The following is a 26,828-nucleotide window of genomic DNA, read 5'->3' on the forward strand; positions in this document are numbered from 1 at the left end:
CTTGGGATTCTCTGTCTCTTCCTCTGTCTCTGCCCTCCCCTACTTGTGCTCTCAAAATAAATAAATGGATATTTTTTTTTAAATGTGCAGTCAGGACTGCTACCCACATAGTTATGGAAGCCCTGGGACCACATGTCTTAGGGATGGATGGGCTGCAGGAATCCTGTTAGTTTTTCTGGTTTCTGGGGACGGTGGCATCCTCTTGCCCAGGACGGTCCCCTCCCTGTCTGTGGCTGGGGATCCCCAAGCATGTGCTTTTGGTCACTTGAAGAGCTCCTGGCAGGGCAGGCAAAATTACCACAACCTTGTAAACCAAAGAATGTGAGGTAAACCCAGCATGTGGGCTTTTTTTTCCTCCTGAGGACCTGGGTCTTGGGAAACCCAAACATCGGCTGCCCTAAGTGGGAAGGCTCCTCCGGGAATCCGTCTTTGATTTAACACCCAGAGAAATGCTGCTGTGGGGGGGGGGGGGGGGGGGCTTCCATATCTGGAAGAGGGAAGCTGATGGCAGGCCTGAGGTTTCTTTTCAAAATGGAACGCCTCTGGATTATTAGCTTTTCATGAAAGGGAGAGGGCCCAGATGTCCTGGGGTCCTTGACCATGTATTGCTTGTGTGTCACAGAGAAGGCCCAGAGGAGGCTGATGTCCACAACACCGGTGAGCCTCCCCTCCCTCCGCCTTTCCCTCACAAACAAGGGCTGTTCTGCCGAAACCTGCCGCTGGTTTCATAATGTTTTTACAAAGTTTGATTTTCATTTGTGCTTATAACGTGTTGACGTGGAGAATGAGAATGTCGTCAGATAAGGAGACCACAGCACCACGTGTGTCGTCAAGAGTGGTAAAAAATTTATTGGAAAAAAGGGAGAGCGACCCATCTCCCTCACCAACAGGTGTCTACAGGCCGAGGGAGTGAGATGAGACGTTGTGGCCGTAAGAGATTCTCTTGGTGGCAGTGTGCGGCCAGGTGGTGTGGTTGTGGAGCTGGAGTCTGGGCACGAGAGTGGAAGTTACGGGAGGAGCTTTGTCCTCATGACAGAGGGTCTCCAGTGCTAAGGTGAACCAACCCACTGCCCTAGGCCCAGGGAGGAGAGAAGGCAGCCATCCGGGCTCTGCACATGGGCCGTTCCCCTGACCAGGCTGCTAAGACGTTGAGTTTGGGATGACGTTGAGTTGCTTCTAGGATCAGGGAAGCTTTCCTCTGCAGCATTTCCTCCTCATGTGTCCTGGGTCTCATTGCCCGCCTGTTGGTTTGGTGATAAAATGCTGTGGTCAGCATCTCCCATCCTTGTACTGGGCAGGCTCCGTGGCCCGGCCCAGCTCCGCTCTCCTAACCCCCTTACTTTCTCAACCTCTTCCAGAAGGAGACACAAGATTCATTTTGGTCTGAAGGAGGGATGCTTTAAAAAAAAAAAAAAAAAAAGTCTTTTATTAAAACAGCGGTTACAAAGACTTCACTTGACTTCCACACGCTTTGTCCATCGCTCCCAGGCCAGAGTCAGCGCATGCAGCACTTGGCCTTTCCACCATAGCAGGTGCCATCGATCCTGGTAAAAAGTGGGCATGGAGAAAAGTTACAGGTTCCTCCTTTCCTGGCACATATGTAGTGGTCAGACCGCTGGCCGAGACCCGTGAGAAAGGCAGCACCTGTAAGAAGGGAGAGAAAACACTTGAGACTCATGGCTTGTGGCCACAGTGACTTCAGAACATTAGGTAAAGCAACTCTTTGCAAAGCACTTCCACGGGTTCTCTCTTCCAAGAACTTTGCACTCCGTGTGTCTCCGGGGCTGCCCAGGAAATAAGACACCTGCAGAGCGTCCTCCGTCTGAGGTCTGTGCCAGCCGGTGATGAGCAGTAGGGTTCTGAGTAGGGTTTCCTTGAGAGCTTTGAGGTGTGCAAGGGATTCAAGTTAGTCCCCACATAAAGTATTCTACCACATCATACTGTTGCCCAAATACATGCCTCATGTTTCAGGAACGCTGAAACTCACTTCTAACCCCATGAGCCCCCATTCCCATGCTGCCTAGTTATACCATCCTCTCTGGACCGATTCCCTTCTCCACCGTCTTTCCTGTCACCAAGTCTGTGGTCCTTCCATGGCAGGTGCCCATGTGCAGAGCCCGGATGGCTGGCCCCTCCCTGGGCCTGGGGCAGCAGGTTGGCTCACCTTAGCATTGGAAGTATAGCTGTACTATAATGCTTTCCCTGTTTTGCCCAGTTGGAATCTATTCTGCCTTCTTCCCAGTATCCCAGAATCTCGTAATCACAAGGTCTCTAGACTAGTCTCATATTCTATCTAATAGAGAACAAAGCTGCCCTAAGATATCCCGGATAAGTGACTATCAGGCCATTGTTTTGCATGCCTTCGTTGATAGGTGTTGTGAATTGAATTGTGTCCCCGCCACCAGAATGAGTATGTTGATGTCCTAACCACCCAGTGCCTCAGAATGTGACTGTATTTGGAGGTAGGGCCTTTGGACAGGTAATTAATGTTAGATGAGGTCATAAAAGTAGTTCTAATCCAATATGGCAGGTGTCCTTGTAGGAAGAGGACGTTTGGATATATAAAGGGATATATACTCAAAGAGAAAAGGCCTTGTGAGGACACAAGAGTAGGCGGCCATCTGTGAGCCAAGGAGAGAGGTTTCACCAAACCTGCTGACACCTTGAACTTGAACTTCTAGCCTCCAGAGCTGTGAGGGAATTCATTACCTCTCTCAAAGGAGCCCACACTGTGCTATTTTATTACGGCCACCACTCGAGCTAACACAACAGGCCATCATGACTCTGGGGAACAGTCCATTCTGATGTCATGTGTCTCTGCTTATTGGAAAGATAGTTTTCATACCGGTTGAAATTGTCCTCTTATTTAATCCATATCCCTGTTACAGCTACCTCATCTGATCTGGAATCATGGTTGTCTGGTGACTGGATATTTGGCAATGTTTGGGGACATTGCTGGTTGTCACACCTGTGGGGGATGCAGGGCGGATGTTTAGGTATCTAGTGGGTGGAGGCCAGAACTGCTGCCAGATACATGCAATGCACAGAGCAGCCCTCGTAACAGAGAATTTTCAGGCCCAAAATGTTGATAGCACTACGGTTGAGAAATTGTAGCATAAACCAGTGGTTCTCCATGCTGCATACCCATGAAATCAGCTGAGAGATACTTAAAAATATTGACTTAATTGTCCCGGGATGGAGTTTATGTACTGGCATGAAAAGAAAAAATAATGCCTTAGGTGAATGTAATGTTCAGTAAAGAATGAGCATTACTGGACCATTGGTTTTCAAATTTTAGAGCTAACAGGAAAGAATTACCTTGTCAAGATTGGGAGCAGACAGGAAGGAAAGCCAGGACAACATATTCTATTAACATAAAAACTAAAAGTAGTATGAACCTTACAACTTGAATATTTAGTTGAAATAGAAAAATTAGAAATATTTTTCTGTTCATATAGAAAAATGGAATACTAGTTTGAACAAACTTGAAAATTGAGTTGAAATAGAAAAGTCTTTTTTTCTTGAGATAGAAAGGTTCTTAGAAAAATATAACTTACTGAAATAAATGGGAATTAGAAAATATGAATAGTTTCATAGCTATCAAAGCTGTTGGGTCCATGAATGAGACTCTAGGCCAAAATGGCTTCATTAGCAAATTCTACCAAACAACAAATAAGAATAACATCTACACGATGCACTGTTTTTCAGAATCACAAAAGAGAACATTTGCCATTCCTGATGTGATGTCAACGTGATCTTAATGCCACTGTCTATAAAGGTCAAGAATTCAGGGAAAGGAAAGGAAAACTATGGTTCAGTCTCCCTGATCAGTAGAGAGGCAAAGATCCTCTGTAAAGTATCAGCAAACAGGATAAAACCAGGCTCAGTTTATTTCACAAATTCAAGCTTTCATTTAACATTTGAAGATCAGTCAATGCCTATTAACAATTAAAGGAGAAAATCATATAATCACCCCAACAGATGTAGAAAGCATTGGAAAAATTCAACATTGATTTATGATAAAAATTTTTAACAGATAACCCTGGAGGGAACTTCCCGAATCTCATTAAGAGTATCTGCAGAAGTCTACAACGAGCAGTACTCTTAACGGTCAAACATTGAAAACTTTTCATGAGAGATGGCCAACAAGGCCAGCATAGTCACTGTCGTCAGTTGCATTGAATGTTGTTGTACTTGAGGTACTTGCCAGGGGACTAACAGAAGAGAAAACAAAAACAAATGGTATAATGGTTGGGAAAAAAATAAAATTGTCACCATTTGCAGGCATTCTGATTATAGGTAGATAGTCCAAAAGGAATTAACAAGTGTAACTAGTTTGCTTTATATGATATCAATACATACAAAAAAAAAAAATCAACTTTACTTCTGTGTATTAGCAACCAACAAATTAAATGAAATTAAAATAAATCACTATATTGAAATATCAGGTGCGTAGTTTTAAATCTAAGAAAATGCAGTACTTCTGTATATAAAAAATATGATATTAAAAAAAAAGAATGCAATATTTTTTTGATAAGTTAAAGAAGAACAGAAGAAGCGGAAATTCTATGTTTAAGCACTGGAAGATTAATTATCTTTTACAGGTTAATTCCCCCAAATTAATCTGCAGATTTTTTAAAATGTTTATTTACTACTTTGAGAGACAGAGACAGAGCGCTAGCAGGGGAGGGGCAGAGAGAGAGGGAGACACAGAATCTGAAGCAGGCTCCAGGCTCTGAGCTGTCAGCACAGAGCCCGACGCAGGGCTGAAACTCGCAAGCTGCGAGATCATGACTGAGCCGAAGTCAGATGTTTAACCGACTGAACCACCCAAGTGCCCCTAACCAGTAGATTTAACTCAATATCATGAAAATCCCAAGAGATTCTTTCAGTGAAACTTGACAAACTTACTCAAATTCATGTGGAAATTCAGAGGGACCAAGAATAGCCAAATCACTCTTGGAGAAGGTAGGAGGACTTGCTTTACTGGATTTCAAGACTAATTATAGACCCACTGTAATTAGACTGTGTGGTGGTAACACAAGGACAAACACAAATGGAACAGAATGCAGGGCATAGAGAGGGACCCATGCATATACGGAGGATTGATGTAGACCAACAGTGGCTCAGGAGAACAGTGCGGGGGACATGGTCTCCTTAGAGGTGGTTCCAGGACAATTGGATATTCATACTGAAAAAAACAAAAAACAAAACACACAACTTTGCCCTTAACTCACACATTAAAACAATTGCCAGATGGGAGCACTTGGGTGGCTCACTTGGTTAAGTATCCTACTCTTGATTTCAGCTCAGGTCCTGATCTCACAGTAGTGAGACAGGGAGCCCCGTGGGCTCTGAGCCGGGTGTGGAGCCTGCTTGGGATTCTCTCTCCCTCCTTCTGCCCCCCCCCCCCAACTTGTGCACACATGCACACGTATGCTTTCTCTCTCTCTCTCTCTCTCTCTCTCTCTCTAAAAAAAAAAAAAAAATCAGAATATTAAAAAGATAAAAACCACTGACAGATGGATTAGAAGTCTAAATGAAAAAGGAAAAATAATGAGCCTTCAGAAAACAATGTTGTAGACTTTCTTCATGTTTTGGAGGTAAAGAAAGACTTATTTTTTTCCTTTTTAAATTTTTTATTTTGAGAGAGAGTGAGCATGAGCAGGGGAAGGGCAGAGAGAAAGGGAGAGAGAGAGAATTACAAGGAGGCTCCACACTCAGCACTGAGCCAACGCAGGGCTCAATCCCACGACCCTGGGTTCGTGACCTGAGCCGAAATCAAGAGTCAGGTGCTGAACTGACTGAGCCACCCAGGAGCCCCAAGAAAGATCTCTTAAGATACAAAAAGCATTGGGGCGTCTGGGTGGCTCAGTCGGTTGAGCGTCTGACTTCAGCTCAGGTCATGATCTCGCAGTCTGTGGGTTTGAGCCCCGCGTCGGGCTCTGTGCTGACAGCTCAGAGCCTGGAGCCTGCTTTAGATTCTGTCTCCCTCTCTCTCTCTGCCCCTCCCCTGCTCATGCTGTGTCTCTCTCTCTCTGTCAAAAATAAGTAAAAATTTTAAAAAAAGATATGAAAAGCATTAACCATAAAGGACAAAATATGACACATTTAGCCACATTGTGATAATGATATAAACTTCTATGTAAGGAAAGTTTCCATTAGGAGGCAAATCAAAGCACAAGAGAGCAGTAGAGATTTGTAATGCTTACAGCCGACAAAGGGCTCCCATGCAGAATATACAAAGAACTGCTACAAATCACTAAGAAAGGACAGGTAATCTATAGGAAACATAGACACATAGTTTCACATATCACAAAAGATATCCACATGGCTGTAACTGTATACAAAAGTGGTCAACTTGTTATTTATTGGGAAAATGCAAATTAAAACTCCGAGCTGCCACTACAGTCAGCAGACTGTTACAATTTAAAAATGATTGTTGGCATGGATACGGAGCAGTGGGAACTGTCATTCCCTGGAGAGCAGTGCGGCATCTATCACATCGAATATGTGCACATCCTGTTTTTTTGGAAGATGGTTTTTCTTTTTTAATTTATTTTGAGAGAGAGAGAGAGAGAGAGAGAGAGAGAGAGAGAGAGAGAGTGCATGGGTGCAAGCAGGGGAGAGGCAAAGAGAGAGGGAGAGGGAGAATTCCAAGCAGGCTCCTTGCTCTCAGCACAGAGCCCAGTGTGGGGTTCGATCCCACGGACATGAGATTATAACCTGAGCCGAAATCAAGAGGCAGATGCTTAACCAACTGAGCCCCCCGGGCGCCCCTGTGCATATCCTATGACACACAATGTCCCCTGTCTCTTGGCATCTCGCCAATTGAAAGGCAGGCACCACCCAAGCTGTATTATTCAGCACGAGTGTTGACAAGGTAAAAGTGCAAGAAATAAAGGAAGTCATTGCCATAAAAGTCAAGCAATGATTACCGTTGGGGGAAGGCGCAAAGGGTGGGTGACCCGGAAGGCTGGAGGGGTATTTCTTGGGCACCGGCCAAGTCCCACTTCTTGACTAAAACCCTGGGTACAGGCTGCTTGTGTATAATAGTTCATTAGGTTGTACTTCATGCTTTTGCACTTTCCTGGATGCATGTCCTATTTGGCAGGGAAAAAAGGAAGAGCTGCTTCTGAAGAGGTCTCTGCATATTCCCAGAGCTGCTCACGTCCTGCTCCACATGCAGCCGCCAGTGCCCTCTCCTGTCCCTGCGCTGGTCCCCTTCCCTGCCCGTGAGCTCCGCAGATAACTCAGCCTGCTCTTCTCCCCTTCCCCAAGGGCACCAACTCTTCCCTGAACTTGGTGCTCATTCCCACCTGGGTCCTCACGGAGCGGCCTGAGGAATGCAACCCAGCACACCCCGTGAGCCCGCTGGAGCGCCCGGAACCAAAGGAATGTGGAAGAGGGACAACCCCCTTCCAGGTAAGAATGAGGGGTGAGAAGGAGAGAAAGCGGGTTTGTGCCGGCTTCTGTGCTTGAGGCAGAAATGGGGACTCGTTCAGATGTGCACACGTTTAAGCCAGTTACAGCTGGATTGTCCCTAATCCCACCTAAACGCAATGGCAACTAGTCAGGGGGTAATAACAGGCAGGAGACTAATTAGGAAATATGTGCCCACGCATGGGTCAGGCACGGAAGAAAACAAGAGGGAGGAAGGAACAGTCGGGGCAGCGAGCACCCGAGAGGTTGAAGTCTGAGAGTCATCAGAAAATAAATCTGCATCAAGCAGGAACCCCAACTTTCCACACTGCCGACAGGCAATATAACCTGTGCAGGTGACAGGCTGATGGTTCAAGGGAGAGCAGGCGGGATGGATCATAAAGGAGATAAATGCAGAAGGGGATCTTTAGACCTTACACAGAAGAGCCACAAAAATAACATTTCCCGAAAAGCCTTTCAGGGAATGGGAGACAGAGAGGGGAGAGGATCCGAGCATGGAAGTGCGGCTGTCAGGCTGCTGAGAACAGAGCTCGCTCTGTGCCCTTCTGCTCTGAAGCAAGGGCACGAAGGTTGCCTTTGTGTTAATTAGAGCCGCAGGTGAGGCTTTGGAACACCGTTGGAAGGCAAAACTGTTGAATAAATAACTATACAGTTCTTGGGCTAAAGAACCACCAGGCGGAGGCGAGAGCAAATCGCCAACATGATAAGCGTTTCAGAAAAGACGAGGCCCACGTTCGCGGTGCGCCAGGATCCGCGCCCCCGTCTCGGCCGGCACCGCACTGCGGAATGTGCAGGAAAAGGCCAGGCTTGCAGAAAGTCAGGAGCCAGAACACCACCTACGTGACCGATCAGCCTCAGCTGCGTGAGGAGCAAACATACGTACAGATACATGGAGCCAAAGAATGCAGTCTGGATTTTCGCAACACCGACGGCAGAGCTCCGTGCCTACGGGGAGGCGTACAGGGACGCGGTGGTGGAGAGTGAGCGAGACTGGGAGATCGGCTGGTGGGAGCCCTCTGGGCCTCAGCAAGTCAGCTTTGGGCCTTCCCTGGTCAGGACAAGGTGGTCAGGTGGGGGTCGTGTCAGGGGGAGGCCTGCCCACGAGCAGGTGGGGCACTGAAAGAGAGGCTGCTTGTCGGTGTAGGAGTCTGGTGCTGTTCAGGCCGTCGGTGGGGGCTAGAAAGGGTCAGACTTCACTCGCAAGGTATCTGGGGACAAAATCAAATACACAAGCCACTCCTCAAAACAAATAACAAAACTCCAGACTGAACTGGAGCATAACTGCAGTCCAGAGACTGTCTTCTTCAGACAAGTAGCTCATGACCTCCCTGCTCGCCAACTCACACTTTGGAAATCAGCAAAGCCTCTTATAAGTGCGTGAGAAGTTTTAACTCAATTCCTGTCTAGATTATTCTTTTTTTAAATTTTTTATTTTTTTCATTTTAGACAGAGAGGATGTGAGCAGGGGAGAGAGGCAGAGGGAGAGAGAGGGACAGAGGGAGAGGGGGAGAGGCGGGGGGAGGGGGAGGGGGAGAGAGAGAGAGACCGAATCTTACACAAGTTCCATGTTCAGCACAGAACCCAACATGGGGCTCGATCTCAAGACTCTGGGATCATGACCTGAGCTGAAATCAAGCGTTGGATGCTCAACCGAGTCACCCACGAGCCCTCTGTCTAGATTATTCTTAAGATTGATCCTTGTGGGGCGCCTGGGTGGCTCAGTCACTTGAGCGTCCGACTTCGGCTCAGGTCATGATCTCGCGGTCCGTGAGTTCGAGCCCCGCGTCGGGCTCTGTGCTGGCAGCTCAGAGCCTGGAGCCTGCTTCCGATTCTGTGTCTCCCTCTCTCTCTGCCCCTCCCCTGCTCATGCTCTGTCTCTCTGTGTCTCAAAAATAAATAAAACGTTAAAATAAAAAAAAAAAACCTTGAAAAGATCGATCCTTGTGCCTGGTGATGCATCCGGAGGTCTTTGGGAAGCCTGTGGAAAGAGTATGGGGTTTGGAGACACAAATGAAGTCAAATACTTGCTATTTTCTGGCCGGGACATGTGGTGAGATGATATTCGTAGAACTGCTTTTTTCCAGCTGTGAAGAGCCACGTGTGACATTCTGTGAGGACAGCTCAGTTTCCCGTGCGGCACTGACCAGGTGGCTTCTGCAAAGCCTGGTTTGGAGGCCGCAGGGCCCTTATGTCTGAGGCACTGGGGAGCGTGTTTTTCTGGATAGGACCCAGAGGCCATAGCACGCACATTCCTGGTGGCTGTCGCCAGAGGTCAGACAGGTGGAAGGAATTCGGGCAAGCAGGTTGGGGTGGGGATCACAGAGTGCGATGCTCAGGTGTGGGCAAGGCAGGGCAGAGACCGAGGGTCACGGAATGAGGGAGCTGGGAGTCATTTTGCCTAAACCATCATTTTAAAGATGGTGAAAACCGAGGCCCAGACCTCCGGGAGTGCCAGCCGTGTCTCAGAGGGACAGGAAGGAGGGGTATCGAGGAGTGGCCCGTGCCTCTGTCAGGCGGCTTGGTTAGTGTTGCTATAGTAACAGGCTGACCACCTGGGACAAAGGCGCAGCTAGGAGAGAAGGTCCTGTCTGCACCTCTGTGTCTGTGCAGCTGTCCCCTGACCAGCATCCACGCTGTGAACACAGCCTCTGAAGAAGCCATTTCTGATTCCTTCACTGTCTCGGCTTAGAAGTCTTGGGCTTGTCCACACCCACGTGGTTTCCTGCCATGGAAGGCTTCACTCATTGAGGCCCCAGAGCCTCTTGTCCCTGTGACTCCTCTCTGTGCTGACACCCTGGGCCCCGAGGGCGGGCAGTGCCGATGGCCTGGGTTGTAGTCCTCCCTTGGCCTGTCACCAGCCCTGTGTGAGTCTGGCCAAGCCATTTATCCACAAAATGAGGATAATGATTCTTCCTCTCCCACAGGGGCCTGGGCGAAGCACTAAGTTAAAAGACAGCTTTGGGGTTTCTGTTTCTCTTCCTCTGTGGGCCTTCCCACCTGATTTCCTTTCTGTCCAGCTTGTCCTTAGTCCCACCTGCCCTTTCACCTTTTACCAGTGTATTTCCCTCAAGACTGCGGACCCGGACACGCACCGCAGCCAGGCAGATGCTAGATGTCGATGCAGTGGTCTGAGGGGAGGCGATAGGGAGTAGTAGGGTCTGTGGTGATGTGGACACAAGTGTCCATCTGGGACAGCAGCCACCACGGCTGCAGCTCCCTGGTGCTATGTGGGAATGTGGCCTCATTCTGTGTATGTGTGTTTTAAAGTTTATTTATATACATATTTATAGAGAGAGACAGCAAGCATGAGGGGGAAGGGCAGAGAGAGAGAGAATCCCAAGCAGGCTCTGCACTGTCAGCTCAGAACCCCACTTGGGGCTTGAACTCACGAACCGTGAGATCATGACCTGAGTCGAAGTCGGATGCTTAACTGACTGAGCCACTCAGGCGCCCCTCATTTATATATATAAATATATTATATTTTAAAATACCATGAACACCAAAGTGACCTCCATCTTTCCTTCCCATCTCTGCTTCCTCAAGAAAGCCTGCCTGGCCCCTCAAGACCAGGTCAGCTCCCACTGTGACGTGTTCTGTTACCACCCTGTACTTAATGGCATTTCACAACACAATGGTAATGAGACAATTAATTATAAAATTGGGTTTCTTGTCATGCTCTGCTCCTACGATGTAAGGCCATGACATCGAGGGCTGTGTTTTCCGGGACAATGCTGGCACACAGTAGCTGTTAACTAAATAGTCACTGAATCGGTGAGCAGACAGCCTCAGACTCCCCTGATTTCTGTACCCCTTGGCTGGGTTCTTGTCCAGCTGATCAGGGACCCGAGTTGCCTTGACATTTTGACATCATTCTGTGTTCCCAGGAATAAGATGTAAGATTTGTAGAAGATAAGAGGAAGAAATGATTTTTTTTTTTTCTGATAGAGATTAAAAACTGCTAAAAGAGACTGTCAAGTCATGGTTTCCTGCAGTGACTCCACAACTGTCATTTGCCTCGGGGCACGTGGGCCTCGGTTTCCCCCTGTGTGACTAGATGAACCTACCGGCTTTCCCAGAAATGGGAGTGAACCGATCCCACGTGAGGGCTCAGGGTGAGTCACTGTGTGAGGCTGGGACCCGAGCAGCACGTTCCAGGAGCTCCACTGAGCAACCTTCAGACAGTAAACTTAGTCCCGTCCCCATACTGAGAATCCATTTCCTGGCAGGGCTGTGCAGACGGGATTTACGTGCCGTCGGGAGGGCAGCACGGGGTAGATCCCCCGGGGAGAGTCTGAGTGAATCCTGCATACGCCAAGTGTTCAATCCTGTTCACCACTATTTGTCTAACTGCTAGGTCCGGTCGTCCCTGCACATCCTTGGAAACACTTTTATATTCTGTGCTTTGAATGACATGCTTAAATCGTATTTAGAGGTGACGGACTGATTGATAACTCTTCGGGTTAACCTAGTGGCTTTCCAACTTTTCTGAGTTGGCACTGAACCACAGTAAGCGATTTTGGACGGCCACCGAGAACAAACACACACATTCACACACCCGCGGGAGTAAGAGGACGGCGAAACGGCACGGATGTGCGCTGTGTGGCGTGCACTAGTATTTTCTGTTCTTTTGAAAAAATGTGGTGGCAACTCATTCGGTTGATTTCCCCACCCCTCCGATAGATCCCGGCTGGAAACACTCAAAGTCTACCTTAGAATATCTTGGACCCAGTTTTCAGATGGGGGACTGAGTCATGTTTGGAGAAGCCACGTCTATGTGATGCCCTGCAGAGAAGCACAATCTGATCTTTGAGAGAATTCCGGAGCTTTGGTGCTCTAAGGGCCACCTGCAGTGGCCCACTCATTTTGCAGATGGGGAAACTGAGGCCCAGCATGCATGGGTTGCTCAAGGCCACTCAGTGACGGAGTGGGGGGGCCAGGATAAAACATGTCCCCCAGTTGGCTGCACTGCCTCCTCTTACAGCAGGTGTACCGCTGTTTTGACCCAGAGGAACTGGCATCTTCTGGCCGTGGCATCTGGGAGCCCCTACCCAGTGACCAGGGTGAGCCGGGGTGGCAGCCTGCCCCTCCCTCAGCTGGATAGGGAGCTGGCCCCTCAGTGCAGGGAGCCATGTTGCTGGTGGAGTGGGTGGTCCCCTTCCACACGGCAGACTTCCTAGATGTCCAAGGCAAACACGGGGCTGGGAGATGCTGCAGCTCCCCGAGACCAGCCCCACATCCCTGCCAAGCACCGACAGCAAAGAGCCCCCCGCCCCCAAGCCACAGTCACTGGGGGAGACCTGAGTCTGTCACCCCCGGGGGTGGCCCCTAGCCCCAGGCTCAACAGGCCTGCCCATTGCCACCTGCCCAAGCCGGCCGCTCAACCTTGGGGATGCTTTTCCGTCCCTCCATCCCCTGGGACACAAGGGCAGCTGTCCTCCGAACTCAGCCCCTGCTTCCTGGCCCAGGGCGAGAGTGTCCCAAAGCTCACCTGGGGCCAGGCGGGAGAGGAGGCACAGCGCCAGCAGCAGGAAGCAGAGAGCCTTCATGGCGGCCGGTGGGTTGGGCCCGGATGCCTGGCCAAGGAGGCTCCTCGGAGGCCGAGCTGACAGAGGCTTCCAGAGGCGGGAGTGTCTGTATTTATAGGGCAGAGGGTTGCACAATCACATGGGCGATCTGAAGGGTGGTGTCGCAATCCACAGAGTGAAATTCTAATAAATAACCCCTGGTGCCATTTGCCCCGAGTAGGCTGCGAGTCACGTGGACCCGCTTTTCTCCATCTGGCTGCGACCGGATTCAGCCTTCAGCCTGGAAACCTGGGGTTGGCTCCTCCGGCCAGTTCTGTTTGGTTCTGAGGCTGGACAATGCTGATGGGGTTCCCGGAGAAGGCAGCTCAGGCTAGCGGCCCCGCTGGAGCGGCTCCCAGGGCCCGAACAAGCGGCCTCAGGGGACACTAAGCCCCCAGCCGGGGCGAGTGTATGTAGCTGAGCTGTGTTCCCTGTCAGACGGCCCCAGACATCACCCTCTTCCCTGATCAAAGCTGAACTGGTTGCTTTTCATTTAGCCTACAGGGGTGGACTTTCCCACAGGCCAAGGCTGCTTTCTCCATTCTCTGCTTCTGCTGTGAGCGTTCTCCTTAAGTAACCAATGTCAGTCTCCCTTCCTTCTCCCTTCCCTCCCCTCCCCTCCCCTCCCCTCCCCTCCCCTCCCCTCCCCTCCCCTCCCCTCCCCTCCCCTCCCCTCCCCTCCCCTTGTGTCTCTCAAATCTTTTGTAATCTATGGGCCTCTTCTATCACTGAAACAGTATATTTTTATCAAGACTTTTTTTTTTAGAGCAGATGTAGGTATACAGCCAAATTTAGGAGAAGGCACAGAGATTTCCCGTATACCCTCTAACCACTCCCCACAACCTCCCCCCATCAGCATCCTCCACCAGAGGGAACATACGTTACAATTGATGAGCTTAAATCTACAAATCATTATCGCCTCAGGTCCATAGCATTAACGTTCACTGTGGGTGTCATACATTCTGTGGGCTTGGACACATGTATTCACCACTACAGTGTCATGCAGAGCAATCTCTCTGCCCTAAATGTCCTCTGTGCCCCATCTATTCATCCCTCCCTCCCCCCTCTCCCCTCTGGCAACCACTGATCTCTTTACTGTCTCCATAGTTTTGCCTTTTCCAGAATGTCACAGAGGTGGAAACAGTCTGTAGTCTTTTCCGATTGGCCTCTTTCACTTGTGATAGGCATTTAAGGTTCCTCCGTGTCTTCTCATGGCTTCATAGAGCATGTCTTTTCGGCGCTGAATAATATCCCATTGTCTGGATGAACCACGGTTTCCTTATCCGTTCACTTACTGGAGGACACCTTGATGGCTTCCAAGCTTTGGCAGTTAGGCACAAAACTGCTGTAAACATCTGGGTCAGGTTTTCGTGTGGGGATAAGTCCTCAAATCCTTTGTGCGCATATCAAGGAGTGCAGTTGCCGGGTCACATGGTAAGAGCATGTTTAATGTGTGAGAAACTGCCAAACTGTCTTCCAAAGGGGCTGCACAGTTTGCATCCCCACCGGCAGTGAGCGAGAGTTCGTGTTTCTCCACGTCGCCCCCAGCATTTGGTGTTCTCAGTGCTTCCAGATTCTGGCCGTTCTCACAGGTGTGCAGTGGGGTGTCCTTGTTTTGATTGGCATTTCCCTGATGACAGACGATGTGGAGCGTCTTATCAAATCCAGCCTTTCCTTTTTCCAACTGGACATATGTTGCCCAGAAGTGCTCGCCCACGGCTTCCGAGGAAGTGGTGTGGCAGCTTGGGGTCAGAAGGCCTGGTTTCCAGACTGGGCCGAGTCTTCCTGAGCTGCAAGGATTGGAAACCCAGTCTTTCAGCTGTCACACTGGGGGTGTTGTGTCAGCAAATATCGAAGGCTCTCTCGAGTTCTCATCAATTGTAAAGATTTTTTTACATGTTTTATTTATTAGGAGTTTTCATAATTCTATAAGCAGCTTTCCTAATGGTCAAAGCTTTTCCTCTTGGTCAATGTTCTTATCTGGGCAACATAATCAGCTGTGGCTGTTTAAGCAAGAGACGAGTTTCTTCTTTTTTTAATGTTTGTTTATTTTTGAGGGAGAGGGGAAGGGCAGAGAGAGAGAGAGGGAGACAGAATCCCAAGCAGGCTCCAGGCTCTGAGCTGTCAGCACAGAACCCAAAGCGGGGCTCGAAGTCACAAACTGTGAGATCATGACCTGAGCCGAAGTCAGATGCTCAACCGACTGAGCCACCCAGGCACCCCTAAATAAGAGAGGAGTTTCTTAAGAGGATATTGGGTATGTCACAGGATCGTCGATGGGGGGTCCTGGAGAACGAGCCTACAGCTCAGCTTCCAGAACACTGTCCAGACTGTGCTGCACAACCGGTCAATGAGGGCCCTGTGCTGTGGCCGCTGTGCATGAGACACCAGGAACTGGCCTTCACTGTGGCTGCCACCGCAGAGCACAGTCTGTACCTAAGCACCACCTTCCAGATACTTCCACGGCAGCCCTGCCAGAGAGAAGGACAGAGAGATACATGCTTGCACCGACTGTCAGAGACAGAGACTGAGGGAGACAGAGAAATTAAGAGAGAGAAAAGGAAGGGAGAAACCATGACAGAGAGTTAACATAAAGAGGTAAATACAAAGGTAAGAAAGAGACAGACAAAAAGAGAAGAGAGAAACAAAGAGGCACACAGAAATGGAAGGACAGGCAGATGAGGGTTTGGCAGCAGGAGCCCCCTTCCCTGCCCTTCTCATCCTGAGCCCCACCCTTGGTCCCAGTGTCCCAGCTGCCCGGGGTCCGGGTGGGAGAGCCTCGCTCACAGGGCCAGCCGCAAGGGAGTCTGGGAAAGCAAGATCGTCACACACTCAGCACCTGCCGAGGGGCGTTTTTGCCTCCTATTAAGCTCTGAAGTTAGAGCTCCCTAAACACTCAGACGGGCCAAGGTGTTGGGTGAATAAAAACATACGTAAGTGTTCGTTACACTCAAGTTTATTGATTCTTTCATTGGCTGAGTCAGGTGCATGAATCCAGTTCCCATGATGCACCAGGCGATGTCCAGGGGGTTGGGGCACAGGGAGGAACAGGTTTTGTGGAGGCTTGCTGCATAAGCCCAGCTGGGAAGGCCCGGGAGTAGACAGATGGTGTGACAACCCCGGAGAGGTACTCCGCTGGGGATGCGTTTCAGGCGTGGGATGGGCGAGGACAGCGCTCGAGGTGTGCGGACGCATATTTCGGTTTTTAAATGTAACACTGAACAGTTTGGGGTTTCTCCTTAGCGAGAGGGAGGCTTTGGAAGATTTGAATCTCTGGAAATGAGTGGAGGAGCTGGCATTCTAGAAACAGCCTGAGGGAAGTGTGGGAGATGGGTGGAGGAGGGCAGGACTAGACTTGGGAAGACGAGAGGCTGGTGGCGGAATTGAGGTCTTCGCTGAGGTCGTGAAGAGGAACGGACAGAAACTTAGATAACAGGTGACGTCATATCCCGAGATGGAGTAAGCAGGAGGTGCAGGAGGTGCAGCTGCTTCGGGGAAAGGGTGGTTGAATAAATGTTGGAGTGTGAGGTTTTCCAGGAGGCATGAGCAAACGTAGTGACCGGGAAATGTCAAGAATATTAGTAAGGTGGGGGAGAAATGATGTGGAGGAGGCAGGACAGCCTCTAAAATGTGTGATATTGAGGCCACAGGGGATGCTCGGAGCTGGATTGTGTAGGCGGTCTCGGGAGGACAAGGCCCGGGGTTCCCAGGCTAGGGGATGTGGGAGCCGGGGTGTTCATACCCCGGCTCCCTCACCCAGGGGTTCAAGGGAGCAATTTCCCAGGCATTCACGGGGGTGACTAGGCTGTGGTGCCTTGTGACAAAGAGGCGGGTATGGGGTTTTGGAAGGCAGGTGATTTGCATGGAAATGTAAAGGTGGCCGTGGTAGTGAGTGAAACCTGTAGGGAAAGAAGGCTTTTAGCAAATCCCGGAGAAGACTGACATTTAAGGGAGTGTGAAAGAAAACCATGAGAGAGGGGGTGGAGGTCAGGGGAGGGATCCTTTTCAGAGGAGGGAGGGGGCCGCCTAATGCAGCAAACTTCGTAGGAGAAAAAAGCATCACAGGGCATCCACTGGGTTTGCCATCTGGCGAGGCTATGAGAGCAAGCCCCAGACTTGTTCTAGGGGGCTGCAGCCAGGTAGGTATCTACGACGTCCGTCCTGCCTGATGTGGGCACTGACATTCCTCCAGCCCCCGGGGTCCAATCTGCGTCCGTTATCTGTCTGCTTCCCACGGAAGCAATTTTCCTTCACCCCTGGCTCAGTTTCTACTTTATTTCTGGCACCTGAGGGTTGGAGCTCTGTTCTTTTACCCTTGGCCCTGTGTCAACACTGGCTTTCAATGTTTTCGGTCCTTTTTTGTGTTTACGGTGTTTGCCGTTCGGCGGGAAGCCCCCAGCAGCAGGGTCCCAAGTAGCCACGATGAGAAGACACCACCACCAGAGAGCCTCAGGTCAGGGGAGAGGGCGTTGGAAATGGGAGAGCAGCCGCACAGCCCCTGGCCCGTGCTAAAAAGATGCAGCAGCAGCAGAAGAAGAAGAAGAAGAAGAAGAAGAAGAAGAAGAAGAAGGAGAAAAAGAGGAAGAAGAAGAAAGAAGAGGCAGGAAATTGGAGCGGTCTATCTATTTGAAAGGATGAGGGGTCCCAGAGGACAAAATGGGGAGAGAACCTGGCTCCCTGGCTCTGTTTGGCTGGGGGTAGGTCGGAGTGTGTGCAGGTGAGATGCAGGTGTCTGTGTTTGCAGTGAGTCTCTGCCTTCCTGTTTCCCTTTTCCCGTGGCCGTCAGGAAGCTCCAGGCCGGGGGCAAGGCCACCTTTCCTGGTGAGGTCCGGCCCTTCCTGGCAGGCCCCACCTGCCAGCCGGGACACTCTGTCTTGACTTGCATTTCCCCAGTCATGAGCTAGAGAGATTGGAACAGGGCTCCTAGCGGTCAGGTGCACTGGTGTTTGTGGTGTTTCCACTGGCAGAGGGATGGTGGTGAACTCACATTGCCGCATACAGGGTGCAAGGAGTGTAAGAACAGCTACATTTACTGACAGCTCACAGGCACCGGGCTGATCCACACACTTTATGTGGATGTCTGGATCATTCCTCATCAAAGATACACTTGGTTGCATTTCAACAGTATTTATTACATAACTATGCGCTGAGCACTGGAGGGGCGAAGATCGTGCCCAGCTCTCTGGGGGCTCCCGTCAGTGAGCTGTGTTCATGTTCCCCGTCACCTCCTCCGAGAAGCCCTCCCTGACTTCTGCTCTTGGCTCTAAACATGGCTGGGGGCCTCTGAGCTGCTCCCTCACACCTTCTTCCCCATGATGTACTTTACAGACTTGTCACTACCCCCACCCAACTTAGTGAAACCTGGGGGAGGGACTGAGTGGAAACCCCATTACCTCTCCTCCCGGGGGGCTCCGCTATCTGCCATAGATACCCAGTCACTGTTTGGAAGAAATGAATGAACATAGTAGTGTTGCTAAGGACTGAATTGTGTCCTTGCCAAATTCCTATGCCGAGGCCCTAACTCCAATGTGGCTTTATTTGGAGAGGGGCCTTTAAGGAGGTGATGAGGGTTAATAAAGTCATGAGGGTGGGGCCTGATCCCCTGGGACCGGTGGTCTTATGAGAAGGGGAAGAGGGAGACCTCTCTCTTCTCTCAGCGCCAGGTGAGCACAGAGAAGAAAGGCATCATCCAAACCTGCCTGCACCTTGATCTCGGACGTCCTGCCTCCAGAACTAGGACAGGTGAATGTTTGCTGTTTTAAGCGTCCAGCCTTGGCTGTTTGGTTAACCTTCATTTCCTCCAGGGCCCATTCCTTCCGTCCCCACCCCCAGCTTGCTCCCTCCTGGCACCTGTATCAGGTTCCCTCTCTGCATCCTAATGGCAGTCCCTTTCCATTCTACTCTGTCCCCAAAACAAACTCAAGGCCTCAGGTTGACAGCCTCAGGCCTCTTCTGGAGGGCACCCTCTCCATTGCTCTTGCTTTCTAGAGAATGGTAATCGTAACACATTTTAGGACAGAGAAGCATGAGTCAGGTTATTTTCAAGGAGGAGCCTCAGATTTAAGGACCTTTGTGTGGGGAAGAAAGAAAAATCTGTGTGTGTGCGTGTGTGTGTACGTGCATGCGTGCACACACACACTCACATATGTAAATGCAAAGCAAAAAGCCCAGGACCTAAAAAAAAAGAAAAAGCTCCAGTGTTAATGGTATTTACCTGTGGGGAGGGGAAGGAGGCTTGAAGGGCCAGGCCGTGAGCCAACCCTGCCTGTATTCATTCTGTGCATATTTATTCTCTGTGATTATTCGGATAATGTATGCTACATCCTGCTTTGTGGCTGTGTGCGTCCCAGAAGCAGCGGGCACACTTTCTAGCCCTTTCCCTGGCCCTCTCACATGGACCAGACCTTGACCGTGGTCTGCCGAGGTCGTGTCCTTGGCCGCTGATCTCTAGGACACGTCTCCTAGGCCGCCTTGCTGGCCGCTGTCCAGAGGCAGGACTCTTTGTGTCAGGTGCTGGTCACACCTTGGGGGCCTGAGACCGGGGTGCAGAGGTGAGGGAGGCAGGTGGGGAGGGGCGGTGCTGGGTAGCACCTGCCTTGGGGCTCACCTGCCAAGATCAGATGAGACTTGGCCTTTCATCGTGGGGTTGAACTGATTCAGGCCCAGCTCAGCGCTCCTCCGAGGTCGGGTCTCGGCTGAGTATGTGGGGACTGCTCCTGAGTACGGGGTGGGGGAAGAAGAAGGAGAGAGCCTGACTGAGCAACCCCCCCAGGCCATGTACAGGTGGGGTCTTTCACACCCGAGCAAGTGTCTAGTCTGCAGAGCCACGAGAGGCCACGAAGGGAGTTGAATCAGCCCCCGAGTTAGACCAGATGTCAATTCTGAGCCTCTAGGTGGATGTGGATGTGGCATTTAGCTGCCCCTCTGTTAGGTAGGAAGAACAAGCAGTCAAAACACCAGAGGCTCCTGTGCCTTTCCTACAGTCAAGGTGAGAAAGTAATGGACAGATTAGGGCGGGGGAGGGGGTGTTCAGTAACTGACGATGTTCGGTAAGTGATATTTCAGACAGCTCTTGCTTTTTCTTTCTTTTTTTTTTTTTTTCCATTTAGCAGTTTTCCTTAAGTTCTTTAGAATAAATATACTACCTATGGTACTAACTGAAATTTGTTATGAAGAATCTTATTTAAAATACGTGCAATTTAAGCAGCCACTCTCTCATTTGAAGGGGAGCATTGATAGATGCTCTAGAATTCAGAATGGCATTTCGAGGGAAATCTGGCCGGATGTCCGATTCTGCAGTACCCTAAGCACAGCTCTGGCTTCTGCTTTGTGTTACGAGCACATGGCTGTCCCCATTTCCCTGGATGAGACACCCAGACTGGCACAGAATAATCGACAGTTCATGAGGGATGGGCCCAGGATTGAACCCAGGCGGAGTGGACCGCGTGGGGGGTGCTTGCACAGCCGTCTTCCCTGCTGTTGGCTTCCTTTCCACAAACAATATGCGTGCTGTGAAAAGCTAAAACAATACTGATGCATATCAGCAGAAAATGAAAGTCACCTTGAATTCTACTTCCCACAGATGTTGGAATGGCTCGCCATCAGTGTGGTTTCTCTCAGTCTGTGACATTTTCCTCTGCACCTGTACAGCCATCTATTCACGCACGTCGTCAGACGCACGTGTATTTTTAAAGGCCCCATGCTGTGATACTGCTTTGCGGCTTGCTTTATTTCCAATTTTCACTGGGACGTTTTTCAATATCATTGGATCAACTTCATTTTTATAATGCATTTATAATATATCTGTGTTCCATCGATAGTGGAATACTTTTTTTAAAAAAATTTATTTTTGAGAGAAAGAGAGAGAACATGAGCAGGGGGAGGACAGGGAAAGAGGGAGGGAGAGAATCCCAAGCAGGCTCCACACTGTCAGCACAGAGCCTGATGCAGTGCTCAAACCCAGCAACCGTGAGATCATGACCTACGCTGAGATCAAGAGTCGGATGCCCAACCAAGTGAGCCCCCCCCGCCCCGCCAGGCACCCCTACAGTGGAATACTTTTGAAAAAATACTTACTTCTGAAAGTTGTGGTAAGGTACAAATAATTAACCATTTTTGAATGCACAGCACATTAAGTGTATTCGCACTGTTGTGCAACCACCACCACCATCCGTACCCAGAACTATCCATCTTTCCAAAGTGGAACTCTGTGCCCGTTAAACACTCACTTCCCCTTCTCCCCACCCCAGCCTCCGGAAACCTCCATTCCACGTTCTGTCTCTGTGAGTCAGACCACTCTGTACTACATGTGAGGGCAATCACACGGTGTTTATAACTCCTCAAGGTTCACCCCTGCCGTGGCGGCTGTCAGAGTCTCCTTTGTAAGGCTGAGTGAAGTTTCAGTGCGCTCTGAAGAAATAAAATCAATACTAGTGGTACAGTCTAGGAAAATCTCTAACTAAGGACCTTCCTCTCTTCTCTCCACTCACACTCTCTCTTCCCATACTTAGTAGGGAAAGCCTCCGAAGGAATGTCCTTGACCTGCCCCCCAGCTGCCAGTAACCCTCCCCGAACGGGTTACCTTGTCTGTCAGAACTGAAGGTTGGGCAGTGCCCCTCACTAGAATGTAAACACACTTCATGAAGGTAACATTTATGGTCACAGCCAATTGCTTCCCCTCAGGCTGCTGTAAGCCTGTGCTCGGGCATGGGACTGAAGGCAGAGCCCTGCGTGGATGCCAGCTTTTCACAGTTATGCTCAGAACCGCCATGTACTGCCAGCGAGAATCGTAGCCCCATGACAGCTGAGGGGGAAGGAATGAGAGCATCGCCTCCGCAGAGTTCACGTGTTCCTTGGAGACTTCAGGGCTCTCCCGGAAACCAAGACCTGCACTCTGGACCTTGTGACCACTTCAGCCAGAACAACCCAGATATATCCACTCTCTGTGTCAGGCCTGGGGAATGAGCTGCTGTGTGAAACAGGGTTTTGGGGAATGAGGAAAGGAGGGACCGAATGAATCCAGCTCAACACAATCCGATGTTTCACACATGCAGAAACTAAGTGCCGAGTGGAGGCGTGTGTTCAGAACCCTAAGACTTTGGTGAAATGGGGACCGTTGGTGGTTTCGCTCGTATGTCTATGTCTGGACACTGGGATCTGGCCCCTCTGGCCTGGTTAGGGTGGCTGGTGCTGCCCAGAGGGTCCAGCTAGTCTCCGTTCGCCTTTGCAGGTGGTCTTTGTTTCCGGAATCTCTGAATCTGAGCACACGGAGAGATCCTCGGTTTATGGGGACTTGCCTCTGTTTCACAGTAAAGCCAACCACACCCACCTGTCGCTGAATGCCTGCCGGGCTGATTTTTAGCGTTAGCCTTGTTTGAAAATGGAGGCAATTGGAGGCATACCGGAAACTCAAGGGGAGTTTATTTTGGTATGTGAAGCAAAAGAGTTACTAGACCCTAAAGGAAGTAAGACCAGTTTTGTGTGTGCAACTGTCAGTCCCCAACAGAAATCCCCTAGACCATCTCCGGCTGTAGCCAGCTCTTCCCATGGGTGATTTGTGCACAGACTTTCCTTCTTGAGAACAGATAATGATGCAGGAGTCTGGAACTGTCAGAGTCACCAGGATCTGGGAAAGCCTGAGCTGGAGCCAGAAGGAGGCAGTATGGTCTGGTAGGAAGCCCCGGGGGATAAAGAGGTAGGAGGCCAATCCTGAGTCAGAGCTTAGGTACGACCGACCGACCGTGTGTGACCTGGGACAAATTATAGGCTATCTACAATCCTTAGTTTCCTCTCTAGTAAAAGAACAGGGTGGATTTTATGGGTTTTTTTAGTGACCAGTTCCAAACTGGACACCCCTTCTGAATAACTGGAGCATCTTTATTTACAAAACAGCCCCTGAATTAGAATTGCCAACAGTAAGTCTAGAATCTGTCTTTTTAATCTGCTCCCCCCAATAACCACCAATCATGCAATGCTATTTGCTCTGTGTTGTCACACATCTTAATGGATTTCTCAGATTTGTCGATGTACACCTTTTCATTTTAGCATCTTGAAGTTATAGTTAATATAGTCATTTGAGTTAATAATAATTATGTTGATATAAAATTTCTATGGAATAGTAAAGGGTACTAAATAATAATGATAACAATGAATGTGCTCTCCCTCCTTCCACTGAAAAGTAGGTAAAGAAATGTGAATCTTACATTTAGTGGCATTTTTTAAGTTGAGGAACACCTAATCTCATTTCCATTTTTATGGGAACCTTACGAAGTAGACCTTGAGGGGATGAACAGTTCCCTTTTCATAGAAAAAGCGGGCTTGAGTAGACTAGACAGATTATTTGATTTACATATTTAACCAATATTAACAATAAGCATCTTCCCTAGGAGAGGCTCCAGGCTGGGTCTGAGGTCTCCTACTCATACTGGTTGTATGAATCCAGCATAAGAGGATTAGGTGGTGGTGAGGATGGTAAGAAACAGAAGGCTTAAGAGCTTCTTAAGAGGAGGAATCAAAAAGTTTGTTTGGGTGTGGGGCCCAAGGGAGAGAGAGAGTCGGGCAGATATTATCCCAGGTGGATGGGGCTGCCATGTGCAAGGATGAAATGCAGATGAAGACTTAAGCTCTGAATAAGTGGAGTTTGAGAGGCATGGGTGCCATCCAAGCAGGGATTTCTAAGTCCAGAGTTCAGGTATAAGCTGGCCACTCAGATGGAGAAGTCATCAGCCCTGAACTGATAATTGAGGTCCAAGGTGTGCACATAATTCCCCAGAGCAAGGGTGCAGAGAGAAAGCAGAGGGGTCAAAAAAAAAAAAAATCCGCGAGAGACTTCCATGTTTATGGTCTAGTAGAGTTGGATCAGCCAGCCAAAAACAATGAAAGAGAACATTCAGAGAGGACAAAACCAGAGTGTGGTATCATGAAAGCCAAGGGAAGAAGCGCCTTCAGGAAGAAGGTGTTTGGTAAGACTGAAAGAGTGTCCGTTGATTCCAGCAACCCAGGAGTAACTAGTTAACACTGGTAAAGACAATGTACAAGGAGCGTGGTACATACGTCAGGCAAGGGCTGATGGAGAAGCAGGAAACTGAGCTAAGGGGCGGTTACCGGCTACGTGTCCTTGGTCTAATTGTTCGAGTTCTCTGAGTCTTTATTTCCAAATCTGCACAATGCTCAAAAGCCATGCGACAACTCACCCCGGCTGTGCATTCAGGTGTGGTAGGTTGAAGGGATATAGCTGTCAACAGAGTTGAGGCAAAGTCCTGTTGGCACAAGGTAAGTTCCTTGACCTTGTGCCTGACTCCCTGCTCTCCCTGCAAGCCAACAACAGGAACAACAGGAATCTTGAGGAGTTGGCCAATATCCTCAACACTTGTGCTCTGGACTTTTAGGGGATGGGAGACTGAGGATTAACATGGGGGGCCAGCCTCTTCTGCTGCAGACAAATACCTCAAGTACTTTTAGTCCCCGTCTGGTGTTCAGTTTTTGGGAGCCAGTGGCAGGAGGGAGGAGACCCTGACTCTGGTCTCGGGTCTGTGGGAGACAGGCTGTGTGGCTTGGCAAGCCACTGCTTCCCACCTCTGGAGTTCCTGGTCTGTCAGATGGCATCTTCTCCAGTTAGATAATTCTGGAATGCATTTCCTCACTGCAGGTGTGTTTGTATTGCAAAGAAGTCCCTACCAGAGAAGGAAGGTTGCTGTGATCCCTTGGACAAAAAAGATGCGTCTCCAAGCCAAGGACTCACATAGCTATTGTCACTGTTAATTCCCAAAACATATGTACGGTCCTGGTTAATCCCGTCAAATAGATGCTGATGCATAGGTTTCAGAGGCCAATGACCTGTTTGAGTGGAAGACAGAGCATCTATAACAGGCAGCAGTAAGTTAGGTTTGGGCAAGGAATCATGAATTTATTTTAAGTTTATTTATTTTGAGAGAGAGAGGAAGAGAGAGAGAAGATGAGCATGGGAGGGGCTGAGAGAAAGGGAGAGAGAGAATCCCAACCAGGCTCTGCACTGTCAGCACAGAGCCCAGTATGGGACTCGAACCCATGAACTGTGAGAACGTGACCTGAGCCGAAACAAAGAGTTGGACACTTAACCAACTGAGCCACCCAGGGGCCCCAAGGAATCGTGAATTTAAGCCATAATTAACTGCTCCTCCTGCAAAAGGAGCCAGTTGAGCAGGTCAATGCCTGGAAGAACCTCATATCCTTTTTCCTGTCCTAAGAGAAAGTCTACAATCCTTAGCAGATATTTGGAGACATCCATTCTTTGGATTGAAGCAGGCTTCCCTGGAGTATCTTTCATTTCTCCCCTGCACTCCCATCCGTGTCTACGCTGTCGTGTCACTGCTCCCCTCCCCACCCTGCTTCCCTTGGGCCTGGGAGACCCTTCCTAATGACATGGGCTAAAATTCTGTGCATCCTTCGAGGCTTGTGAACCTTTCTCGACCTCCCAATAGCTGTAACACCTTCCTCCTTTTGAAGCTGTTTTTTGCACGTGGGGCCTCCCCCACAGTACTGTTCTTTCTCTGCCTTGAATTAAAGTTGTTTATCCCCTTCGTATTAGAACAGTTAGCCTATGAGTTTCACAGAAACTAAGCCCGTGACAACAGTTGGCACATAATAAAAGCTCAGTGGCCACTTGGCGGTTGGAAATGCATCCATCCTTAACTGGTTCCGGGTTTGCTCTTGCACGCATCCACCTGGCAACTGATCGTTAGGGCCTCGCGTGAGACCTCATGCGGGGTGGAGTGTTACCACAGTGAATGAGGTGTTCCACCGACTCTAGCTTGGGAAAAATATCCCATTAGGTAACCACTTGTTTGTTCTGGATGCCTCCTACCCGCCATCGGTCATCCTGGCCCGGTACGTTCGCACAGTGTGTAAAGCTTGTAATGCTCGACCGACCCCACACTTGTGTGATGATCACGTCAGCCCCGTGAAATGAGTACAGTAGGTCCATTATACCCAAGTCCCCATTTTCTAGATGAGCAAACAGGTTCAACCACGTTAAGCTGACTTCCCTGGGACGTCACAGTTCGTGGGTCGAATGGCTGCTGAGTCTTCTGGTCCAATAATTCCCAAGGATAGGGAGAGACGGCATTGACCTAGGTCTACGCAGATCAGGACATGGCAAGTGGGGAAGAGGTGCCCAGGAACAGTGGGGCAAGAAGAAAGAATCCGAGGATGAGAAGGAGTGGTCTTTGTGCAGGATACGTGGCTCCTGGGGTCCCCGCCAGGTTGGCGACGTGGAGGCAGAGTGTGGCCTCTGCTCACGGACCTCACGCCGCCCAGGCTGGCGTCAGGGCGAGCCCCTCTGAGCTGGGCATCAGCACCCACAGGAGGCAGGTGTCCTTGCACTGTGTCTCTGCACATCTGTTCCACCTGCATCTGTGGACTTCACGATCCACCTTCCTTGCTAAGTGTTCAGAACCAAAGCAGGTTTTACGTTCTAACAGTGTCGAGAGTGCAGTGTTTCAGAGTGGTGACAGAGCAGTTGTCTTAGCAGGACGAATTGGGGGTGCACTACCCCCCCAGTACCCCAGCCTGCCCCCACACAAAGCTGCTTCCCAGTTCAGTAGGCTGCAAAAGGCCAGGCTCGGTGCTGAATGTGGGATGTGGGTCCCTGTGCCTCAGTACAGCATTGACCCCCGGCTCCAAGCCAGGCCATCCAGTCATGGCAAACTCTGTTGTCTCCACAGGCGGGTGCTGCTGGGCCCTTACTGCTTTCCAGAAAACCAAGCTGGGTTCCCCAGCCAGAGCCCAACCAGGATCACACTGAGTCCCTTCCTGGGCCTTGGTGTCCTGCTTATTAAGAGGTGA

General features: G+C 49.8%; 2 protein-coding genes across 17 annotated transcripts in view; one reads left to right on the forward strand and one right to left on the reverse strand.

Annotated features, from left to right (window-relative positions):
- Positions 1-26,828, forward strand: part of LOC131506338 (uncharacterized) — an 83,624-nt gene that overhangs the window by 8,087 nt on the left and 48,709 nt on the right. For 8 of the 16 annotated variants that reach the window (XR_009258876.1, XM_058719865.1, XM_058719875.1 and 5 more), the window contains one exon: positions 7,282-7,425. The exons of 2 other annotated variants lie outside the window; for them this stretch is intronic. Coding sequence is in view for 8 of the 14 variants with exons in the window: in XM_058719865.1 (XP_058575848.1) it covers positions 7,282-7,425 (144 nt within the window). In the remaining 6 variants the exon portion in view is untranslated. 6 more of the 16 variants (XR_009258877.1, XR_009258878.1, XR_009258880.1 and 3 more) reach the window with 5 other exon arrangements.
- DEFB1 (defensin beta 1) lies at positions 830-13,072 on the reverse strand. The gene is made up of 2 exons (XM_058719877.1): positions 12,932-13,072; positions 830-1,644 (listed from the first exon to the last, which is right to left on the reverse strand). Exons 1-2 carry the CDS (start codon positions 12,987-12,989, stop codon positions 1,496-1,498), a joined length of 207 nt encoding a protein of 68 aa, XP_058575860.1. The 5' UTR covers positions 12,990-13,072; the 3' UTR covers positions 830-1,495.

This window comes from Neofelis nebulosa, chromosome 3, assembly GCF_028018385.1.
Source record: "Neofelis nebulosa isolate mNeoNeb1 chromosome 3, mNeoNeb1.pri, whole genome shotgun sequence".
In the NCBI taxonomy this organism is placed as follows: Eukaryota; Metazoa; Chordata; class Mammalia; order Carnivora; family Felidae; genus Neofelis; species Neofelis nebulosa.